Source organism: Dasypus novemcinctus, chromosome 11, assembly GCF_030445035.2.
Source record: "Dasypus novemcinctus isolate mDasNov1 chromosome 11, mDasNov1.1.hap2, whole genome shotgun sequence".
In the NCBI taxonomy this organism is placed as follows: Eukaryota; Metazoa; Chordata; class Mammalia; order Cingulata; family Dasypodidae; genus Dasypus; species Dasypus novemcinctus.
The window spans coordinates 113,587,788-113,604,778 of NC_080683.1; the positions used below are offsets into that span (position 1 = coordinate 113,587,788).

The 16,991-nt window shown below is 49.8% G+C and overlaps 1 protein-coding gene across 3 annotated transcripts; it reads right to left on the reverse strand.

Moving 5' to 3' along the window:
* Positions 1-4,090: 4,090 nt before the first annotated feature.
* On the reverse strand, positions 4,091-11,755 carry SGK1 (serum/glucocorticoid regulated kinase 1). 3 transcript variants are annotated; one of them, XM_058307516.2, is made up of 11 exons: positions 11,565-11,755; positions 8,962-9,037; positions 8,466-8,541; positions 7,979-8,083; positions 7,782-7,865; positions 7,533-7,664; positions 7,158-7,270; positions 6,741-6,864; positions 6,237-6,332; positions 5,589-5,834; positions 4,091-5,249 (listed from the first exon to the last, which is right to left on the reverse strand). In XM_058307516.2, exons 1-11 carry the CDS (start codon positions 11,596-11,598, stop codon positions 5,082-5,084), a joined length of 1,254 nt encoding a protein of 417 aa, XP_058163499.1. In that variant the 5' UTR covers positions 11,599-11,755; the 3' UTR covers positions 4,091-5,081. The 3 variants fall into 3 exon arrangements, with proteins under 3 accessions (XP_058163499.1, XP_058163497.1, XP_058163498.1); XM_058307514.2 differs by lacking the exon at positions 11,565-11,755 and adding an exon at positions 9,830-10,054; XM_058307515.1 differs by lacking the exon at positions 11,565-11,755 and adding an exon at positions 9,203-9,359.
* Between the last annotated feature and the right edge of the window lie 5,236 nt (positions 11,756-16,991).

Below are 16,991 nucleotides of genomic sequence, written 5' to 3' on the forward strand. Positions count from 1 at the left end.
TCCGATTCTGCCTCCCCTTTTCTCCAAGTCGGCACCCTCGCCAGTCTTAACAAGTTGGTTCTACCACCCCCACAACCAGCCCAGCTGCACCTGGGATTTCCTTCTTTCTGCCTCCTCACTTGCAAGTGAGTTCCTCCAAGATGCCTACCAGGACACACCATCTGTCCAGAAGCACCTCTCTTCTAAACCATCTCAGGATATAGCCCCTTTGCCTGGCCCCCAAATCAGGTAAGCTATCTCTTAGGTGTTCCCATCACATCCTGCTTTTACCATCCCACATACATATTTTTAAAAGATTTATTTTATTTATCCCCTCCTCATTGTTTGCAGTCGCTGCCTGCTCTCTGTATCCATTTGCTATGCACTGTTTGTATGTGCTCGTTTTCTCTTTAGGAGGCACCAGGAACCAAACCCAGGACCTCCCATGTGGAAGAGAGGTGCTCAACACCTGAGCCACCCCAGCTCCCTGGTTTGTTGTGTCCCTCTGTTGTGTCAGCTCCCCATGCCTTCCCGCTGCGCCAGCTCACCTTCTCCAGGAGGCACCAGGAATCAAAACTGGGACCTCCCATTGGGCAGGCAGAAGCCCAATTGCTTGAGCCACATCTGCTTCCCATTCCACATATTTTTAATAAACACGTTTATCAATATTTCACAGAGTGCATAGAGAGGTGTACAGGTTGATGAAATGTCACAAAGTAAAACCACCACCAGATCAAGAAATTCTCAGGCCCGGGAAGACCTTGCCCCTGCACCCTCTCAAACATGATTCTCACTCTCCTCCCCCAAGGTCGTCACATCCTGACTTTTTTTTTTTTTTTTTTTTTGTTATCACATGTGTTTTTTTTTTATTGACTTTGTAATAATATTACATTAAAAATATATATGTGAGGTCCCATTCAACCCCACCCCCCCACCCCCCTTCTCCCCCCCCCAACAACACTCGTTCCCATCATCATGACACATCCATTGGATTTGGTAAGTACATCTTTGGGCACCTCTGCACCTCATAGACAATGGTTCACATCATGGCCCATACTCTCCTCCATTCCATCCAGTGGGCCCTGTGAGGATTTACAATGTCCGGTGATTACCTCTGAAGCACCATCCAGGGCAGCTCCATGTCCCAAAGACGCCTCCACCTCTCATCTCTTCCTGCCTTTCCCCATACCAGCCGAGTTTGTGTCCTTGCTTTCACATTTTATGGATCGTAATCCATACGATCTAGTTTTTCTTCTTGTGAGATGTGTTCCCTGTCATGTGCAGCAATTATTTGTGCATTTTCCTTACAATGTAGTATTCCATTATATGAAATCACAATAATTGATTTGTCCATTCTACTGTCAGTGGACCTTTTGAACGGTTCCTATTTTGGGGCTATGACGAAAGCTACTACTATGAATGCTCTTGCAAATTTTTGTTGACTATATTTACACTCTTCCGGCTATTTGCCGGAATTTACTGGGTCATTTGTTATTTAGGTGTTCAGCTTTAATAGACACTGCCAAGCAGCTTTCTAAAATAGTTGTAGCAATTTACACTCCCCTAGCAACATGTGACTTTTCTGTGCTCTTCATCAGCAACCGATAGTGGCCACGTTATAATTACACATTTTCCGCAGCTTGGCCTAGCTTGACGCCTAAAAGGCGTCTCAGTGCAGAAGTCTGGGGAGTTCATAAACGAATGGGCGGCCAGCACCCGTCAACTGCCCTGCAATGCTTTGATCGCCTGTCAGGATCAGGTCATGGTGAGAAGGGTAGGTTTTGGGGTCCGACTGCCATGACATGGCTTTTGACCTCACCACCACTCCCTAACCAGGAAACTGCCTCTTGCTGCCAGCGTCTTCACTTCTGACCTCACAGGATTGTTATTAAGAGTAAATAAATTAATGAGTGTAAAGTACTTAGAACAATGCCTGGTGCATTAATAAGAGCCGGGTAAAGTGTTAGATATTGCTGTTCTTACTTAGTCCTCAGGGCTGTTCCATTTGACCGCCTGAAGCTAGAATCTGGTAGAATCTCCTGTGTGAAGCCTTCTCTGCACCCTGGCCCACATTCTCTCTACCCCCCACTCACCGGTCATCATATACTTTGGGTAGGTGCCAAGTCTCCCCATCTTCTTATTCTTCCTGGTAGCAATGGTTTGGGCCACATTTTAGCTTGTGGGGATCTGAGCTAAATAAGTCCCCCCAAACCCATGGTTGGAGCAGACCACAGCTGGAGAGGTACAGAGGAGGGAGCTGGCCCCTTTTCCAGGTGTGCTGCTCAGGGACTTCGATGGCAGGGCTGTGCCCTGCTCGCCTAGATACAAGCTATCTCTGCATGTATGCTATGTGACATCATGGCGCTTAGTAAATATTTGCCACTTGTTTATTGATCCCTTGTTCTTTCTTGACTTCCCTGTTCTAACCTTGTTCCCTTCCCACCCACTTGGATTGATCTCACCTCCTCCCATTTGTGTGACAACACTGGGGACGCCCCTGGCACCTTTCCATTCTGGAGACATTCACATCAGAATCTTATATAACCCAAGCAATCAAATTTCTGGCCCTAAAAGCAGAACAAGACCAACTTTGCTAGCCAATGGCTGGCCCCTCTGAGTTATCAGATTTCATATTCTAACTTGCAAGAAGTGTATTCAGATAAAAATGTCTGAGCCCTTTTTGTTCAAGGAGGAATTCACAACAGTTCTGATCATGAATGAGGGAGGAATGTGCAATCTCCCCATCTCAGCTAGCACTGAGCTAGCATCTGTCTTTGCTAGGAAAATGCATGCTTTGGATTCTATTGGTCACTGCAGTTTGTTTTGGCTTTTGGGTTTGGTAGGGAAATATGTAGCCAATGCCTGAAGAATAGAGCAGCAACTCAATGCAGAGCTTGCCCTGGCGCCCACCTTGAGCAAGAAGTCACTGACTATCTTTGTGGACATTCCCATCATTGGCAGAAGGACCAAGTGAAGTCCAAACGCCCGTTCAGCTCTTAGAAACCTTGCGGTGGCGGAGAAGTGAGATGGTCAGATTATCAGTGATGGTGAGAGGGAAAATGTCACAGTCTTCCTGAGGAGTCCCTGTTCATACTGGGAGGCCAGGCCCGGGGTGACACTGGGTTTTCAGTGTAATAAGGCAGTGGCCTTTGGGGACTGTGTTATTATTTGCTAAGATAAGCATGGAAGGCCTAGAAAAGTGAAAAATGGCCTAGGGAGCAGATGTGGCTCAAGGGGTTTTGTGCCTGCTTCCCACACGGGAGGTCCTGGGTTTAGTTCCCCCAGTGCCTTCTGAAAAAGCAAACCAAAAAAGAAAAAACACACTCCGGGAAGCCGATGTGGCTCCCACATACGAGGTCCCAGCCTCAATCCCGTCTCAGTACCACACACACAAAACATGCCTCTCTTCTCATGTATTCCAGCGAGGCACATGCTGAGCCCATGCCATGCTGTGTGCCAGCTCGAGATGCCAGGGCCAACCTAGCTGCAGGTACTGTCAGAACCAAAAGCCCTGCCAGCCTGGCTTTTGGGACCTTCTCCATTTCTCATAAATAACCTCACCCTCTCTAGTGGCATTCTTCTAAACTTGCAGTGTTAACTTGATCTCCATATCAGGAAACTGCTTTGTGTAAAAACAGTCACCTTTTCCTTCTTTCTAGAAGGCTCTCTAAGGGCAGAGATTTGTCTGCTCTGCGCACTGCTTTATCCCCAACACTCTGAATAGGGCCTGGCCCAGAGGAGGCAAATATTTGCTTAAAGAATTACCTATTACTTAAGAGAGGCCAAATGTCAGGACAGACAGTCCAACTTCACCAGACAGACAATAAATACAGAGAACATTACACTGCATGACTGTCCTTGCAAGACAGGTATATGGAAATGGATTTGTTTGGATGAATGAAATCAATGGTGCCATGAATGTCTGCTAAGTAGACCTAGAATATAAACTGGCTCCAAGTCCATTCCCCGGAGTGAGAAACTGCTTTTGGGAGCAAACAACCGAGTTGGGAATTATACCAGCATTTTCCTGGTTTTAAATGATGAACTGATCCATTTTTGACTGCCCCCCCCCTTAACCAAAATATGCGAAAGAACACACCATTTATGTAAATACTTTTCAAGGTTTTATTGCAAACCAAAACTGGTTTATCACACACAAAAAAAGTTGTGTGGTAGGGTGAAGAATTGTACGCATTATAACCAGGTTAATTACAGTACATTAAAATGGTGGTTTACATTACAAATAAGCCTGTAAGTTTAAATATACTTGTATTATAACCCAATGTACAGACTTTTTTTTATACAATACATATAATTATCAGGAATGCAAAAAAAACAAAAACAAACATAAATAATGCCCGTTTTATAGGTGACATTTTAAACAATGAAAACACCAACGGCTTTGACTGACAACTGGGGCATTGGTCCATAAAAACCCTTTCTAAAAATAGAAATATTTGTAGCAGCAATGCTTTCGTTAAGCATCTGGATACAAGTCATTGCAAGACCATTTCAATAAATTTTAGTTAACTCTATCTTACAAAAAAAAATGTCTACACATAAATTTATCTTCCACATATGGAAGAAACGAACAATGTCCCACGTTGTGGCGCCCTGCGAGTGTCACACTGATGCTCATCGCTAAACCCACCTGTGATCACACACACCACACTCACACCACTGCCTGCACAGTAAACCCACGAGGAAAAAGAAAGGACTGGAACACTCTGCAAGAGGAAAACCTTTGGAGCGAACACCTCACAGGAAAGGCACATTTCATAACAGCCACATCAGAGCCCAGGCAGACCTTCACCAGATCTTCCCTAGAACAGTGTCTTCCTTCTTGACAGAAAGATTGCACCTGTCTAAGGCAGCGCTCGGATGCTCATTTCAGGGATAGCACCACGGTGGAAGGAAGAGCTCCCGGAAAGGAGGCTGTGTTCTTCAAGAAGCTTCCAGCAAACTGTGCAATGAGGACTGCCCAGCTCCCAGAGATGTGCAAATTCTCTTTAAAGATGTCCCGTCGGCAGGCATCTCTGCCGAAAGGCTAACAGAAACCTCGGGAAACACGCGAAATCCTTCCAACCCGGCCCTCGGTCTGCTCAGAGGAACGAGTCCATGGGGGGTGCGTAGGAGAAGCCCAGGAAGGCCTCGGCGGCCTCCTTGACACTGGCCGTGATGAGGATGCTGTCCGGGGACCTGCCGATGGAGTTGGGGACTGGCTCTTCGGTGAACTCGGGGTCGAAGTGCCGCAGGTCACTCGGGCCGCTCTTTGGTAGAGGAGGAAAAAAGCACAGCGTCAGGACTTCGCGGGGAGGCCTGACCCGGGATGCTTTCTCTATTCTACAGGCAAGTTCCTGCCAGCACCTAGCTCACCCACTAAGTTCCAGAGGCCACACCAAGTTTAAACGCTAGAGGGAGAACACGCTTCATTTTGCGGTGCCTTCTGATGCACCAATAAATACATCAAACCCTTTGTGAGCCTTGTTCAGGGCAAGAACGCTTATTTTTCTAGAGAAAATAATGGGCCTCTGAATTTTCTTTACTCCTGCAGGGCTGCCCCACTCTCAGCCTTTGGGCCTCACTCTCCTTAGAAAGGAGATACTCACCACATTTGGGTTGAAAGGGGGTGTAATCCTCTTATGAATGAGGTCATCCCAGTTGATGAGGGAGAAGAAAACGTGACTCTTAATCTCCATGAAGTCGTCCTTGGCACCAAGTCGCCTGGTCCTGTCCTTCTGCAGGAGGCCCTCCAGGAGGTGTCGGGCAGAATTGGTGATGTTTGGCTTCAGCTGGAGGGGCTTGTTCAGGATGTTGTCATACATCTCGGCGGTGTTTCGGCTGTAGAAAGGAGGCTAAGAGAGGGGGAGCCACAGATGAACTCAAGAGTTTCCCACGGTCCACAGGATTGGTGACACTGCACCACGTTAAGCTGGGTTTGAGAAAAGGTGTCTTTCCCTTGATGTTTTTCCTTTGCCCTTGACTTTAGACATCCCAGGGTATATGCTAATAAACCATGCTTTTCACAGGTTAAGTGTGGTCTTAGCTAGGAAAATGTGAATTTAGAGGGGAAAAAAAAAACCCCACTGACTAGTAATTTACTAGCACTTAGGAAATTAATCCACGTGCTACTGGTCCTCCCAGCTTTAGATGACTGACAGGGGCAAGCGTTTATGAACAGGCCTGCCAGGTGGAGTGTCGGGAAAGGAAATGTTCTAGGGACCCTGGACAGCCCATGATCCCGGCATGCCACTCACCAGGCCATAGAGCATCTCATACAAGACGGCGCCCAGGCACCACCAGTCCACGGTCCTGTCGTACGGCTGCTTATGAAGCACCTCTGGGGCCAGGTACTGAAAGGCAGAGTAGGAGGAAGGGAGGTGAGAGCCCGTGAGGCCAAGGGACCCCCCAAGACCTGGTGTGTATCTGAAAGGGCCGGGAGAACCTCAGGGAGAGCTTTCGCTAGGTTACTTCCCATTAAAACTGCTATACTCTGACTGCCACCTATAGGTCCTGGCATTTGGGAAGCTCTTGGACTTGCAATATTCTTACTTGGGAATTTAGGAATCTTTTATGGCTGCCGGCAAACAGCTCGTTTTAAGTAAAGCAATGCAGACCCGGGAATTGCTCGGGTTGCATCAAGCAGCCAATCTATTTTCTTGCACTGAAGTGCACTAACCCGTCTGAGAACAGTCTGTTGGGTAACAGGAAGGGCATCATCGCCCGTCCCTCTCCCGGCAACACATCGAGAGTGCTCTCACCTCCGGGGTGCCACAGAAGGTGGACGTCGTGCCGTTGTGCTCGATGTTCTCCTTGCAGAGTCCGAAGTCGGTAAGGACAATATGTCCCTGGGAATCTAGCAAAATGTTTTCTGGTTTTAAGTCTCTGTAAAAAAAATCAAAAGCAGTGGTCTACTTTAATTTCACCTCCTAAGAAAGCCCTGATTCCAGGTCACCCCTAAGACTGCTGGAAGCATTTTCAATTCCCTGCAGTTGCTGAGCAAATGCAAAAGGAGGCCCTGGTTTTGCTAATTTATAGTCTGGATTAGAAACCAGCCTGGCCAGCTCATTCCCTGGGGGCAGGTTTGAGCCAGTTTCTGCAATAGGGAAAGCGTGGTTTTAGGAGATAATTACGTTAAAGATCTACCGGAAGCCAGGACTACACCCCTCCACGCTCACCTGTAAACGATATTCAGGGAGTGCAGGTACCCCAAGGCGCTGGCTATCTCAGCAGCATAGAAACGAGCCCGCGGTTCCAGGAAGCACCGCTCCCTCTGGAGGTGGTAGAACAACTGCAGGAGAAGGAGCAAAAGTCAGCCAGGGTTGCCAAAGCCTTTTCACAATGCACATAATTAGTCTTGACATTCGTGGCTGAAGAGAACAATCGTAGGAAGGGCCCTTAAATAGCCCATTAACTAGTGGAAACCCTGCCGCTGAAAGGAAATGCTAGTTCTGGTAACTTCCCCACCCCCAGTCTCTGGAAAAACCTTCTCAAACTAAAACCGGGTCAACTCTGCAGGGACCCAACCGTGAGCTCCGATGCCCTCAGCTCACCTCGCCACCGTTAATGTAGTCTAGGACAAAGTACAACTTGTCTGCCGTCTGGAAAGAGAAGTGAAGGCCCACCAGGAAAGGGTGCTTCACATTCTTGAGAAGGACATTCCGTTCGGACATAATATGCTTCTCCTAGGAAAAGGACAATTAAGATTTAGCAATATGTTACAAACTGGCACCCAAATTCCAAGGTCAAGATCATTCGATGGGTGCTGCCTCTGGCCCCAGCCCCTCAAGCACATCTCATACCTCCTTCTTTTTCAGGATCGCTTTCTTCTGTAACACTTTGACAGCATAGAACGCTTCTTCCACCTTGTGTCTTGCTAGAAGAACCTGAAATTTCAATATTAAAAAAAAAAAAGTCATTGCGCTATCCACACTCAGGGAGCATGTCAAAAGTGGGCATGAGACGCTGTACATAATGAGGTCTTTGTATCTGAAATTACCTTTCCAAAACTGCCTTTCCCAATCACTTTCAAGAAGTGAAAGTCTGATGGTTTAGCATGAGGATTGGATGATGGACCAAGGTTGATTTGCTGAGAAGGACTTGGCTGGAAAAGAAAACGTTTTCTTTTAATATCCTTCCATCAAAGACAACTTTAATAGGCAGCATCAAAGACATTATATCTACCAAACACTGAGGCCAAGTCCAGGGTGTCTGTCCTACAGCTATAAGCATACTGGAAAGCTACTTTCCAAACACACGAGCCAATATTTCAAATGACAGCATGGAAATAGTCCAGTGTTACTGTAGGCAGGTTAAAAAAAAAAATCTAATATGCCTTTGAAAATACTCCACTGACTCAATACCTCTGTCACTTGTTATGCCCTGAACTAATGAGGCATTCCTGCTATTTTAATTCATCGATGGAGGAATACTGACTGACTCATTTCCAATTTTCCTCACAGATGCATTACAAGAAGGATACTTACGGGAGGAGAAGGGTTGTTGTTCATAAGCTCCGGCTCCTGAGGTTGGGAGATTTTCAAAATCGATTGAACTTCAGGGCTGCCAGATTAAAGAAACAATTTAGAACCTCGTTTCTCGCCACGGGGGGGCACGCGAGCGTCACCAATGAGTGTCTGGCTCACATTTTCCAGGGTGTTTAAACTGAAAGCATCTAACTAACTTAGTTGAAAAGAAATCAGCTCAAGGGAAGAATCAATCCCGTAAAACACAAAAATTCGTATTGTTCGTGGAGAGGGGGCGTGAGCTGGGCAAATGTTAAAGGTTTATCTTACATGCCCGTAATGAGCCAAATCGGTAAATTAATGTTCAAAATGTTTTAAGGATTTGGGAACCTTGGGTGAAAAAAGATCTGCTCCTCCCGGGGAAACCTCCTCTTCCTGACCAACGCTTTACTGAGTCTTAAAACGAGTCAACCCGAACGACACTGTTTTCCTTTCCTCAAATCCCCCCCAAACTTACTGTTTGCATGCGTAGGAGTTATTGGCGATCTTCTGAATGAAGTCATTCAGGCCCATTCTCCTCTGTTTCATGAAAGCTGCGAATTACAGAGGAGAAACAAAGGCACGTTTACGGATGAAATGAAAAATAAATGTTCAGTCGGCTACACGTATCACACACCACACACGCTCATTGGATCAGCGCGACCTTCAAAAAACCACTCGCCGCGTACCCCGGGCGCCGGGCCTCGCCCCACGCTCACCGATGAGGATGGCCACCATCCCCCTCATGCGGGAGTAAGTGAGGGTGGCCTTGGCAGCCTCGGTTTTCGCCCTCATGGCCGCAGAAGGAGCGCAGGGAGCAGAAGGCGCGCAGAGAGCAGAAAACAACCCGGAGCGGCGGAGCCGGCAGTGCGCCCCGGCCGCGCGGCCCGCCCTATAAGCACGGCGCCGCCGGGGGCGGGCCCGCGCCACAATGAGGGGCGGGGCCGAGGCTCGGCCCCGCCCCCGGCGCGCGGCTTCCGCGGCCCGCGGCCCCGGCTGCAGGGAGCGCCCGGGGCGGGCCCGCGTGGCGCCCGGCGGCCCCGAGCCCCGCGGCCCGGAGCCCGGGGCGATTCTCCGCCTCGCCCCCAGCATCGGCCGGCGGGGAGGTCGGCGGCGCCCGGGCCGGCCGCTCAGGCCCTCGGCGCAGACGCCTCCCAGCGCGGGACCCGGCCCGCCTGCCCGGCGCAGCCCCCCGCTTATCAGGCGCGCGCAGGCGGCGGCGCCCGGGGAGGCCCCGCGCGCCTCGATCGGCCGGTGGCCGGCGCTCCCGCTCGCGCGCACCCGGCCACCTCCCCGCGCCCCCGCCCCGCGCCCCGGCGGGCCCCGGCGGGCGGGCGGGCGCTCACCCAGGCCGCTCAGCAGGAAGGACTCGCTCCGCTTCGGGGCCTCCGGCCGCTTCTTGTGGCGGGGCCGCAGCAGCGACTCGAGCCGCGCGCGGGCCAGCGCGCCGCGCATCTCCCCCATAGCGGGCGGCAGGCGGCCGGCGCGCCCAGAGCCCGAGCCCGCACTGCCGCCGCCGCCGCGGGCCGCCGTGACTCAGGCCGCCCGGTTTCCTGCCTCGCGCCCCAAAACAAACAAGTGGCCCTTGTGCGCGGCCGCGGCGCTTCCGAAAACGCCTTTTTTGTGCTTTGGGCCAAAGCCGGGACTGCAAAATCCCAGAACTTGGAAGCGGAGGAAGGAAGGAAAGAAAGCGGGAAGGGGGAGGGAGAGGTCAGGAATGTGGAGGGGAGGGGGCGGAAATCAAGTGCGAGTCTGCACGCAGGGGGGAGAAGTACAGTCCGCATTTCACTTTTTTTTTTTCCCTCAAGTAATCTTTGAGAACATTCTGTCCTTTCCGCATGTATTTTTTTTTTTTTTTGCCCCGTATGTTTTGAGTCTCCGCCGCGCCAAGAACACGTGAGGAAGTGGCAAAGCGAGGGCAGCGCTGGCCCGGCGCCCAGCGGCCGGCGCGGCCCCGGGGGGTGCAGGGGTCCCACCCCGGGCACGCCCGGCTCCCCTCGGGGGGCCTGCCCCCTCCCGCTCCCCCACCTGGCCACTGCGCCGGGTCACCTTGCGCTGCCCGGCAAGGCCTTCGCGCATCCCTCCCCTCCTCCGGCCCCTCTCAGTGCTGACCCAGGAATCCCAGGAATCTCCCTGGAGTTTTATCACGTCGCTCTTTCAAAACCCACGGAACGGGGGGCTGGTTAACCCCGACGAGATGCGCGGGTGGCTGCGCTCGGGGAAGGGCGCGCGGTGGAGGGCACTGGAGGCGGCGGTGCCGGTGCCTCCCAGCAACCCCGCGGGCTGCGCGACCCCGCGACCCGGGGCGGAGGAGACGGGCGACAAGGTCCTTAAGCGCCGCGGCCCGGCTCCGGGCGCTGGCCGCTGCTGGGCGCCGCGGCTGCTCGGCGGTATCCCCCGGCCGCCGAGGGCCCTGCCGCCTTCCAGCGCCCGGCTGGGTGCGACACCCTCCGAAATGCCACTGTCAATCCAGGCCTGGTGTGCACGTGCAGCGGGGCCGGGATGCGCTTGGGGGAAACCCCCACCCCCACCCCTTTCGCCCTCCGGGGATCTCCAGCCTCAGCTGCTTCTCGGTTCCCTCTGTGACAACAATCCCTAGCTGAGAGAGGGGGACGCAGCCCCCGTCTCCTGGCGGCGGGCCGGGAAATTTTGTGCAGCACCCACTCTTTAAAAAGCCCTTCCTACAGCCCGAAATGGAAGCTCCAGCCGACGGCAAAGTTTAGGAAAGTCCAAGCCACGGGACCCGGCCCATTTCTCCTTCCTCTCACAGGAGTTTTTCCTGTAAACCGACTGTTCTTCCGACAGTCCCACAACCCATGCTTCATCCTTCAACGAGCCTAGGGCATCTCAGCCGGCTCCCTCCTCCCTGGAGAGATCACGTTTTCATCTGGTGGCCCAGAAACATCCACCCGTACAAAGGGTTCTGTTTGATTGTTTTAAAGTATTAAATTATGGAAATTTCCATCCGATTCCGCGCTTCCTCCCCCCATACCACCTGCTGCCTTCTTGCTTCCACCCCATACCAAGCCACCTGAAATCCTCTGAAGCATCTTTACATTACAGTAATAAGAGCAGACAGACCTTTCAGAGGGGATTTTATAGTATCCTCTTTCATTCTTCAGGTCGCCGGGGGTCTGAGCGTTGGGGATTATTTTCTGGAGGTTTGAGGTAGAGCCCAAAGAGAGTGAGGACAGCCTCCCTGCTGAAAGTTTGTGATAAGGCTGCCCGCTCCAGATAACAACGGAGCACGAGCCAGGGTCCCCTGGCTGTCCTGCTCTGTCGTGAACCCTGCTTTATATAAACGCCATACAGGAAAGGAGCAAACTGCAAAGTTCAATCTTGGGCCATTTATTCCCCCCGTTGCAACATCACCCAGACAATTGCAGTCACCAGTGTCCTGGGTTTATTATACTCCCAGCAAGGCACACAAGAAATGTGACTGGACTGATATCCTCACAAATAAGGTCCAGAAAAAAAGCCAAAGCACAAGGTTCGTTTTCTCAAAGAAGCGCTGCCGTGAACGGGGGAATTTAAGTTAGAAGGGCCTAAGTGGAAGAGAGGAGCGGCGCCCCGGTGCGATTTGTGGTTGGGTCAGAGAAGGAAGGTCGCGGGTGAGCTCCACCTCCCCCTACCCAAAAGTTGAGCGGTTGGAGACGGATGGTCTGCTAAACTGATCATTTAACCGAGCCATGCAAGTTGTTGAGACTGGCTTTCCTTCCAACCGGATACCTGAAGGGTGGGACAGGCGCCCCCTGTTCTGTCCCAGCAACCCACTAAGACTTCCGAACAGGAAGGCGACACACGGCGGCGGTGGACGCCGGGGCGCAGGGGGTGGCCGAGGCGGGGGGAGGCTGCGTGTGACGCGCGCCTTGTTAGTACTGCACGGTTTAGGTGGCCCTGCGGCCGCTGTTCAGACGCTGGCCAGAGCTCTTCCTTCCCCTTCCTGTCGCCAGCCTCTTTCTTTGGTCCACGCAGTCCTCGCCCCGGGAGGCATCCGGCCCCTTCCCCCTGCCGCCCTGGCGGCGAAGTGGCCAGAGATGCGTCATCCAAGCGTGCTGGTAAATGCAGCCTAGAGGGCGATCGCGGTCTCTGAGAGAACCACTCCTGAAGGCGTGCTCCCCCCCGCCCCCCTCCCCTCCTGACGCTTAATGAATTCCAGATCATTTCTCTGCAGCACCTTGCGCCGTCATAGAAAATGTCGACGGCTCGAGATGAGACGGGCTCATTTCCTCCCCACTCCCCCAAGCCAATCTTCTCCCATTATGCCTCCAAGCGGGAGAAACTGCAATCACAAACTCCCAAATGGAAATGATGCACCCATGTGCAGAGTTTGCACCGAAACAAAACATTTCCCAGCCTATATGTATTTAAATCCCTCAGAAAATCATTTTTGCTCTTCTCTTCCACTTTATTTCTCCTTCAGGATGGTCTATCGATGCTAATACATAAAGCTTTACGGAGAAATGACTTTTTCCGTATCAGTCAAAGGCTCAGGAAACAAATTACAGCTATTTCTCAATGGAGAGGAAATATTTTGAATATTCTTATAAGCACTTAACTCTATCCACCCTTGAACGGTGTGGTATGCTGAATTAGGTCCTCGAGAATGGAAATGTGTTTATAATCTCATTCCTGTGGGTATGAGCCCATAGTATAAATAGGACCTTCCAAAGACCTTCTTTTTGGCTAAGGTGTGGCCAGCTGCACCAGGGTGGATCTTGATCCTGTTACTGGAGGCTGTACCTTAAAAGAGAGAAGCCCCTGGGGAGAGCCAGAAGCCGGAAATCAACAGAACCCAGAAGAGAAAGGAAGGGACATGGCCATGTGACTGCAAAACCAAGGAACCCCGAGGACTGCCAGCCAGCCGGAAGGTTGTCGACACTGGGAGGAAGCGAACTCCCAACCTCGCAAACCATGGGACAAATTCCTGTTGTGGCAGTTTTAACTCCCCAGACATAGTATTTTCAATTGATAAAAGGCATTATATATATGTATGTGTGTGTATATATATATATATAGTTTTGTTTTGCATTGTTTAAAGTACATAAATTCCAGAACAGTCTTAGACATGATTTGGGTGCCCATACTGGTGTTTCCAGAAAATTGTCCTTGGAGGATCATACAAAAAAGGACATTGACATACCAGAAAACATAATCATTACTCTAGAGAGCAACTAAATGGATCAGTTTGTGTTGGAGCCTGTCATCAAATGCATTTCCTTTTTATAGTATTCATAAAAAAGAAAATGATGATGACAAATGAGTTCATCCAAGATCGCTATTATAAACAAGTAACTAGCAAAGGTTATGAAATAAATGTCCATTTATAGAACACAGGTTCTGCAGGGATTATTATTTTACACGCTCATAATTATGAACATTGACATGCCTAAAAAAGATAAGACTATGATATAGTAGATAACTAAAGGAAGAACATGTTATTTAGAATAATAGTGTTACAAATTAGGTAAAACCCACAAAACTACAAGCCTAACCGATGCTGAAGTTATTTAATTTTTTTCCCAAGACCATGCTGTTGAATAAATAAGACTATACACTACAAGAACCTTGGAATAAGGTTTTGTTAAAGAATGTAAATTTAGCTTTCTTGTATGAAGGCCTTATGTTGTTCTTTCTCTAAAAGTATTTTTAAACTCTTGAGGGGTAAACAAATTGTTGTTACATCTCTTGAGTTGGGCAGGTCATCGGCAAAATTGTGAGTAGCAGGACTTACTTTTAGGACCAAATGTATCTCTTTCCTGTACCCTTTTCTGTCATTGAAGTTGACCCCTGTGCCCCTACCACTTCTCATCCCCTGCACTGGCATCCCCCGTGGTGCCCTAAAATCTGCAATAGCTTCCCCACCCTCCTTCCCACCAAGGCAGGCTGCCTACATGCCCTGTTCTCGGCTAATTACTATAGGAGATGTTATCCCAGTTCTTTCTTTCCCACCCTCCTTTCCTTCCATACAAGCAGTCAACACACATTTATTAAGCAAGTACAAATGCCAAGGTCAAAGGACACAAATACGAGTGACTCAGTTATCTGACTTCTCAGAAGCTCTCATTTAGACTGGGAAGACACACATAAATTACATACAATGCAGAGTGTTAAGCAGAGTTCTAAGCAATCTGCCATAGAAGAGCAGAAAGAGGGGAGAAGAAGCAAGAGTAGAATGCACCAGGGAAATTGCCACAAGGAAGTGATATTTGGACTGATCCTGGGAAGGCCAGTTACTGGTAGGATGGAGGAAGGTCATTGGAAGCAGAAGGAACAACATGTGTCTTAAACTCTAGGTGCTACGTACCACCTCTGGAATCATTTGGAAATACGGTCCATACTCAGACCTTCTACATGGCAAAATGGACCTGATGCTGCTCTGGCTAAACTGGGAAAACAACACTTTCATGTGAAATAAAAAGAGGCCCTAGATGGCCCAAATCTCCACCCCACAATAAATGAAGAACTAATAAAACCTTTAAAATACGTCCTTTTGAGGGAGTGCCAGTCCTTGGCCTGCAGAGGCACCCAGGTGTCTGGTAGAGTCCTAGGCATTCGTCAATAAACTCTTACAGAGCAGTGTTCCGGGGCGTACTAGCCGCAGGCCATACAGTGGTAAACAGCAGCTCACACAGCCAGAGGCACAAGGGAAATTAGCCTTCAAAGGTCAGTTGAGTGGATTAAGATTAAACCTTCCAGAAGATCTAAATCTACCAAAAGAAATACAACAGGGCTGTTAAGAAGTGGCTCGGTCCCATGTCTTTTGGAAAGTTAATTTATTTTTATTTATTTATTTTTTTTAAAGATTTATTTATTTATTTAATTTCCCCCCTTCCCCTGGTTGTCTGTTCTTGGTGTCTATTTGCTGCGTCTTGTTTCTTTGTCCGCTTCTGTTGTCGTCAGCGGCACGGGAAGTGTGGGCGGCGCCATTCCTGGGCAGGCTGCTCTTTCTTTTCACGCTGGGCTGCTTTTCCTCACGGGCGCACTCCTTGCGCGTGGGGCTCCCCCACGCGGGGGACACCCTTGCGTGGCACGGCACTCCTTGCGCGCATCAGCACTGCGCATGGCCAGCTCCACACGGGTCAAGGAGGCCCGGGGTTTGAACTGCGGACCTCCCATATGGTAGACTGACGCCCTAACCACTGGGCCAAAGTCCGTTTCCCATGGAAAGTTAATTTTTTTTTTTTTGATCCACTGGATTTTTTTTTTATTATTCATTCTTTTTTAAATATTACATTCAAAAAATATGAGGTCCCATTCAACCCCACCGCCCCCACCCCACCACTTCCCCCACAGCAACATTCTCTTCCATCATCATGACACATCCACTGCATTTGGTAAGTACGTCTCCGGGCATCGCTGCACCTCATGGTCAATGGTCCACATCAAAGCCCATACTCTCCCACGTTCCATCCAGTGGGCCCTGGGGGGATCTGCAATGTCCCATAATTGTCTGTGAAGCACCACCCAGAACAACTCCAAGTCCTGAAAACGCCTCCACATCTCATCTCTTCCTCTCATTCCCGCACCCAGCAGCCACCATGGCCACTTTTCCCACACCAATGCCACATTTTCTCTGTGGACCTTGGATTGGTTGTGTCCGTTGCACCTCTATGTCAAGAGGAGGCTCAGATTCCACATGGATACTGGATGCAATCCTCCTGCTTTCAGTTGTCGGCACTCTAGTCTCCATGGTGTGGTGGTTGGCATTCTTCAACTCCATGTTAGCTGAGTGGGGTAAGTCCAATAAATCAGAGTATAGGAGTTGAAGTCTGTTGAGGCTCAGGGCCTGGCTATCATATTGTCAGTCCAGAGATTCAAATCCCCTAGATATATCTTAAACCCCAGCACCTACTACAATTCCAGTAAAGTAGCATGAAAGTCTTGAGAAAAGAGATCCCATCTGAGTCCAGTTCCATTACGCAGAAACACCAGCTCCAAAGAAGGGCCAACTGACATGGCAGTGAACCCCATCTGCCATGACCATAGAACCCGTGGGTCTCTTTAGCCCTCAAAAGAACCAATACCTGGGGTTGTATCTACTTTATCTGTCTCTGAGACTCTGCTCAGGTGTGCATAAGGGCAATCCTTCTGACAACCTCCAGACTCTTTTTTAGAGACTCATAGCCATATAAACTCATTTCTCCTTTCCATTTCCCCCTTACATTAGGTCAAACAGCATTTTAAACTCCTGTTATTATATGTAGACAGGGATATTCTGCTGGTCCGCGTTGAACCTTTAATTCAAGGTCATTTTCTAGTTGCATCATCAGCTGGTATTTGGTAGTGATCCCTCGGTGCCAGGGCAGCTCATCCCCGGGTGTCACATCCCACGCTGGGGGGAATGCACTGCATCTACATGCTGAGTTTGGCTTCGAGACTGGCCACATTTGAGTAACATGGAGGCTGTCAGGAGGGAACTCTTAGGCACAGTGCTGCTCTAGGTCTTTTTTTTTTTTAATTAATTAATTAATTTATTTTTTTTAATTACATTAAAAAAATATATAT

Bases quoted from the DNA above. Each gene is read 5' to 3' on its own strand.
- SGK1 (XM_058307514.2), bottom strand. From the start codon at position 9,947: ATGGGGGAGATGCGCGGCGCGCTGGCCCGCGCGCGGCTCGAGTCGCTG. The intron at 7,866-7,978 runs GTAATTTCAGAT...TTGAAATTTCAG, and splicing joins GGAAAGGCAGTTTTGGAAAG to GTTCTTCTAGCAAGACACAA. The intron at 6,333-6,740 runs GTGAGAGCACTC...TCTGCCTTTCAG, and splicing joins CCTTCTGTGGCACCCCGGAG to TACCTGGCCCCAGAGGTGCT.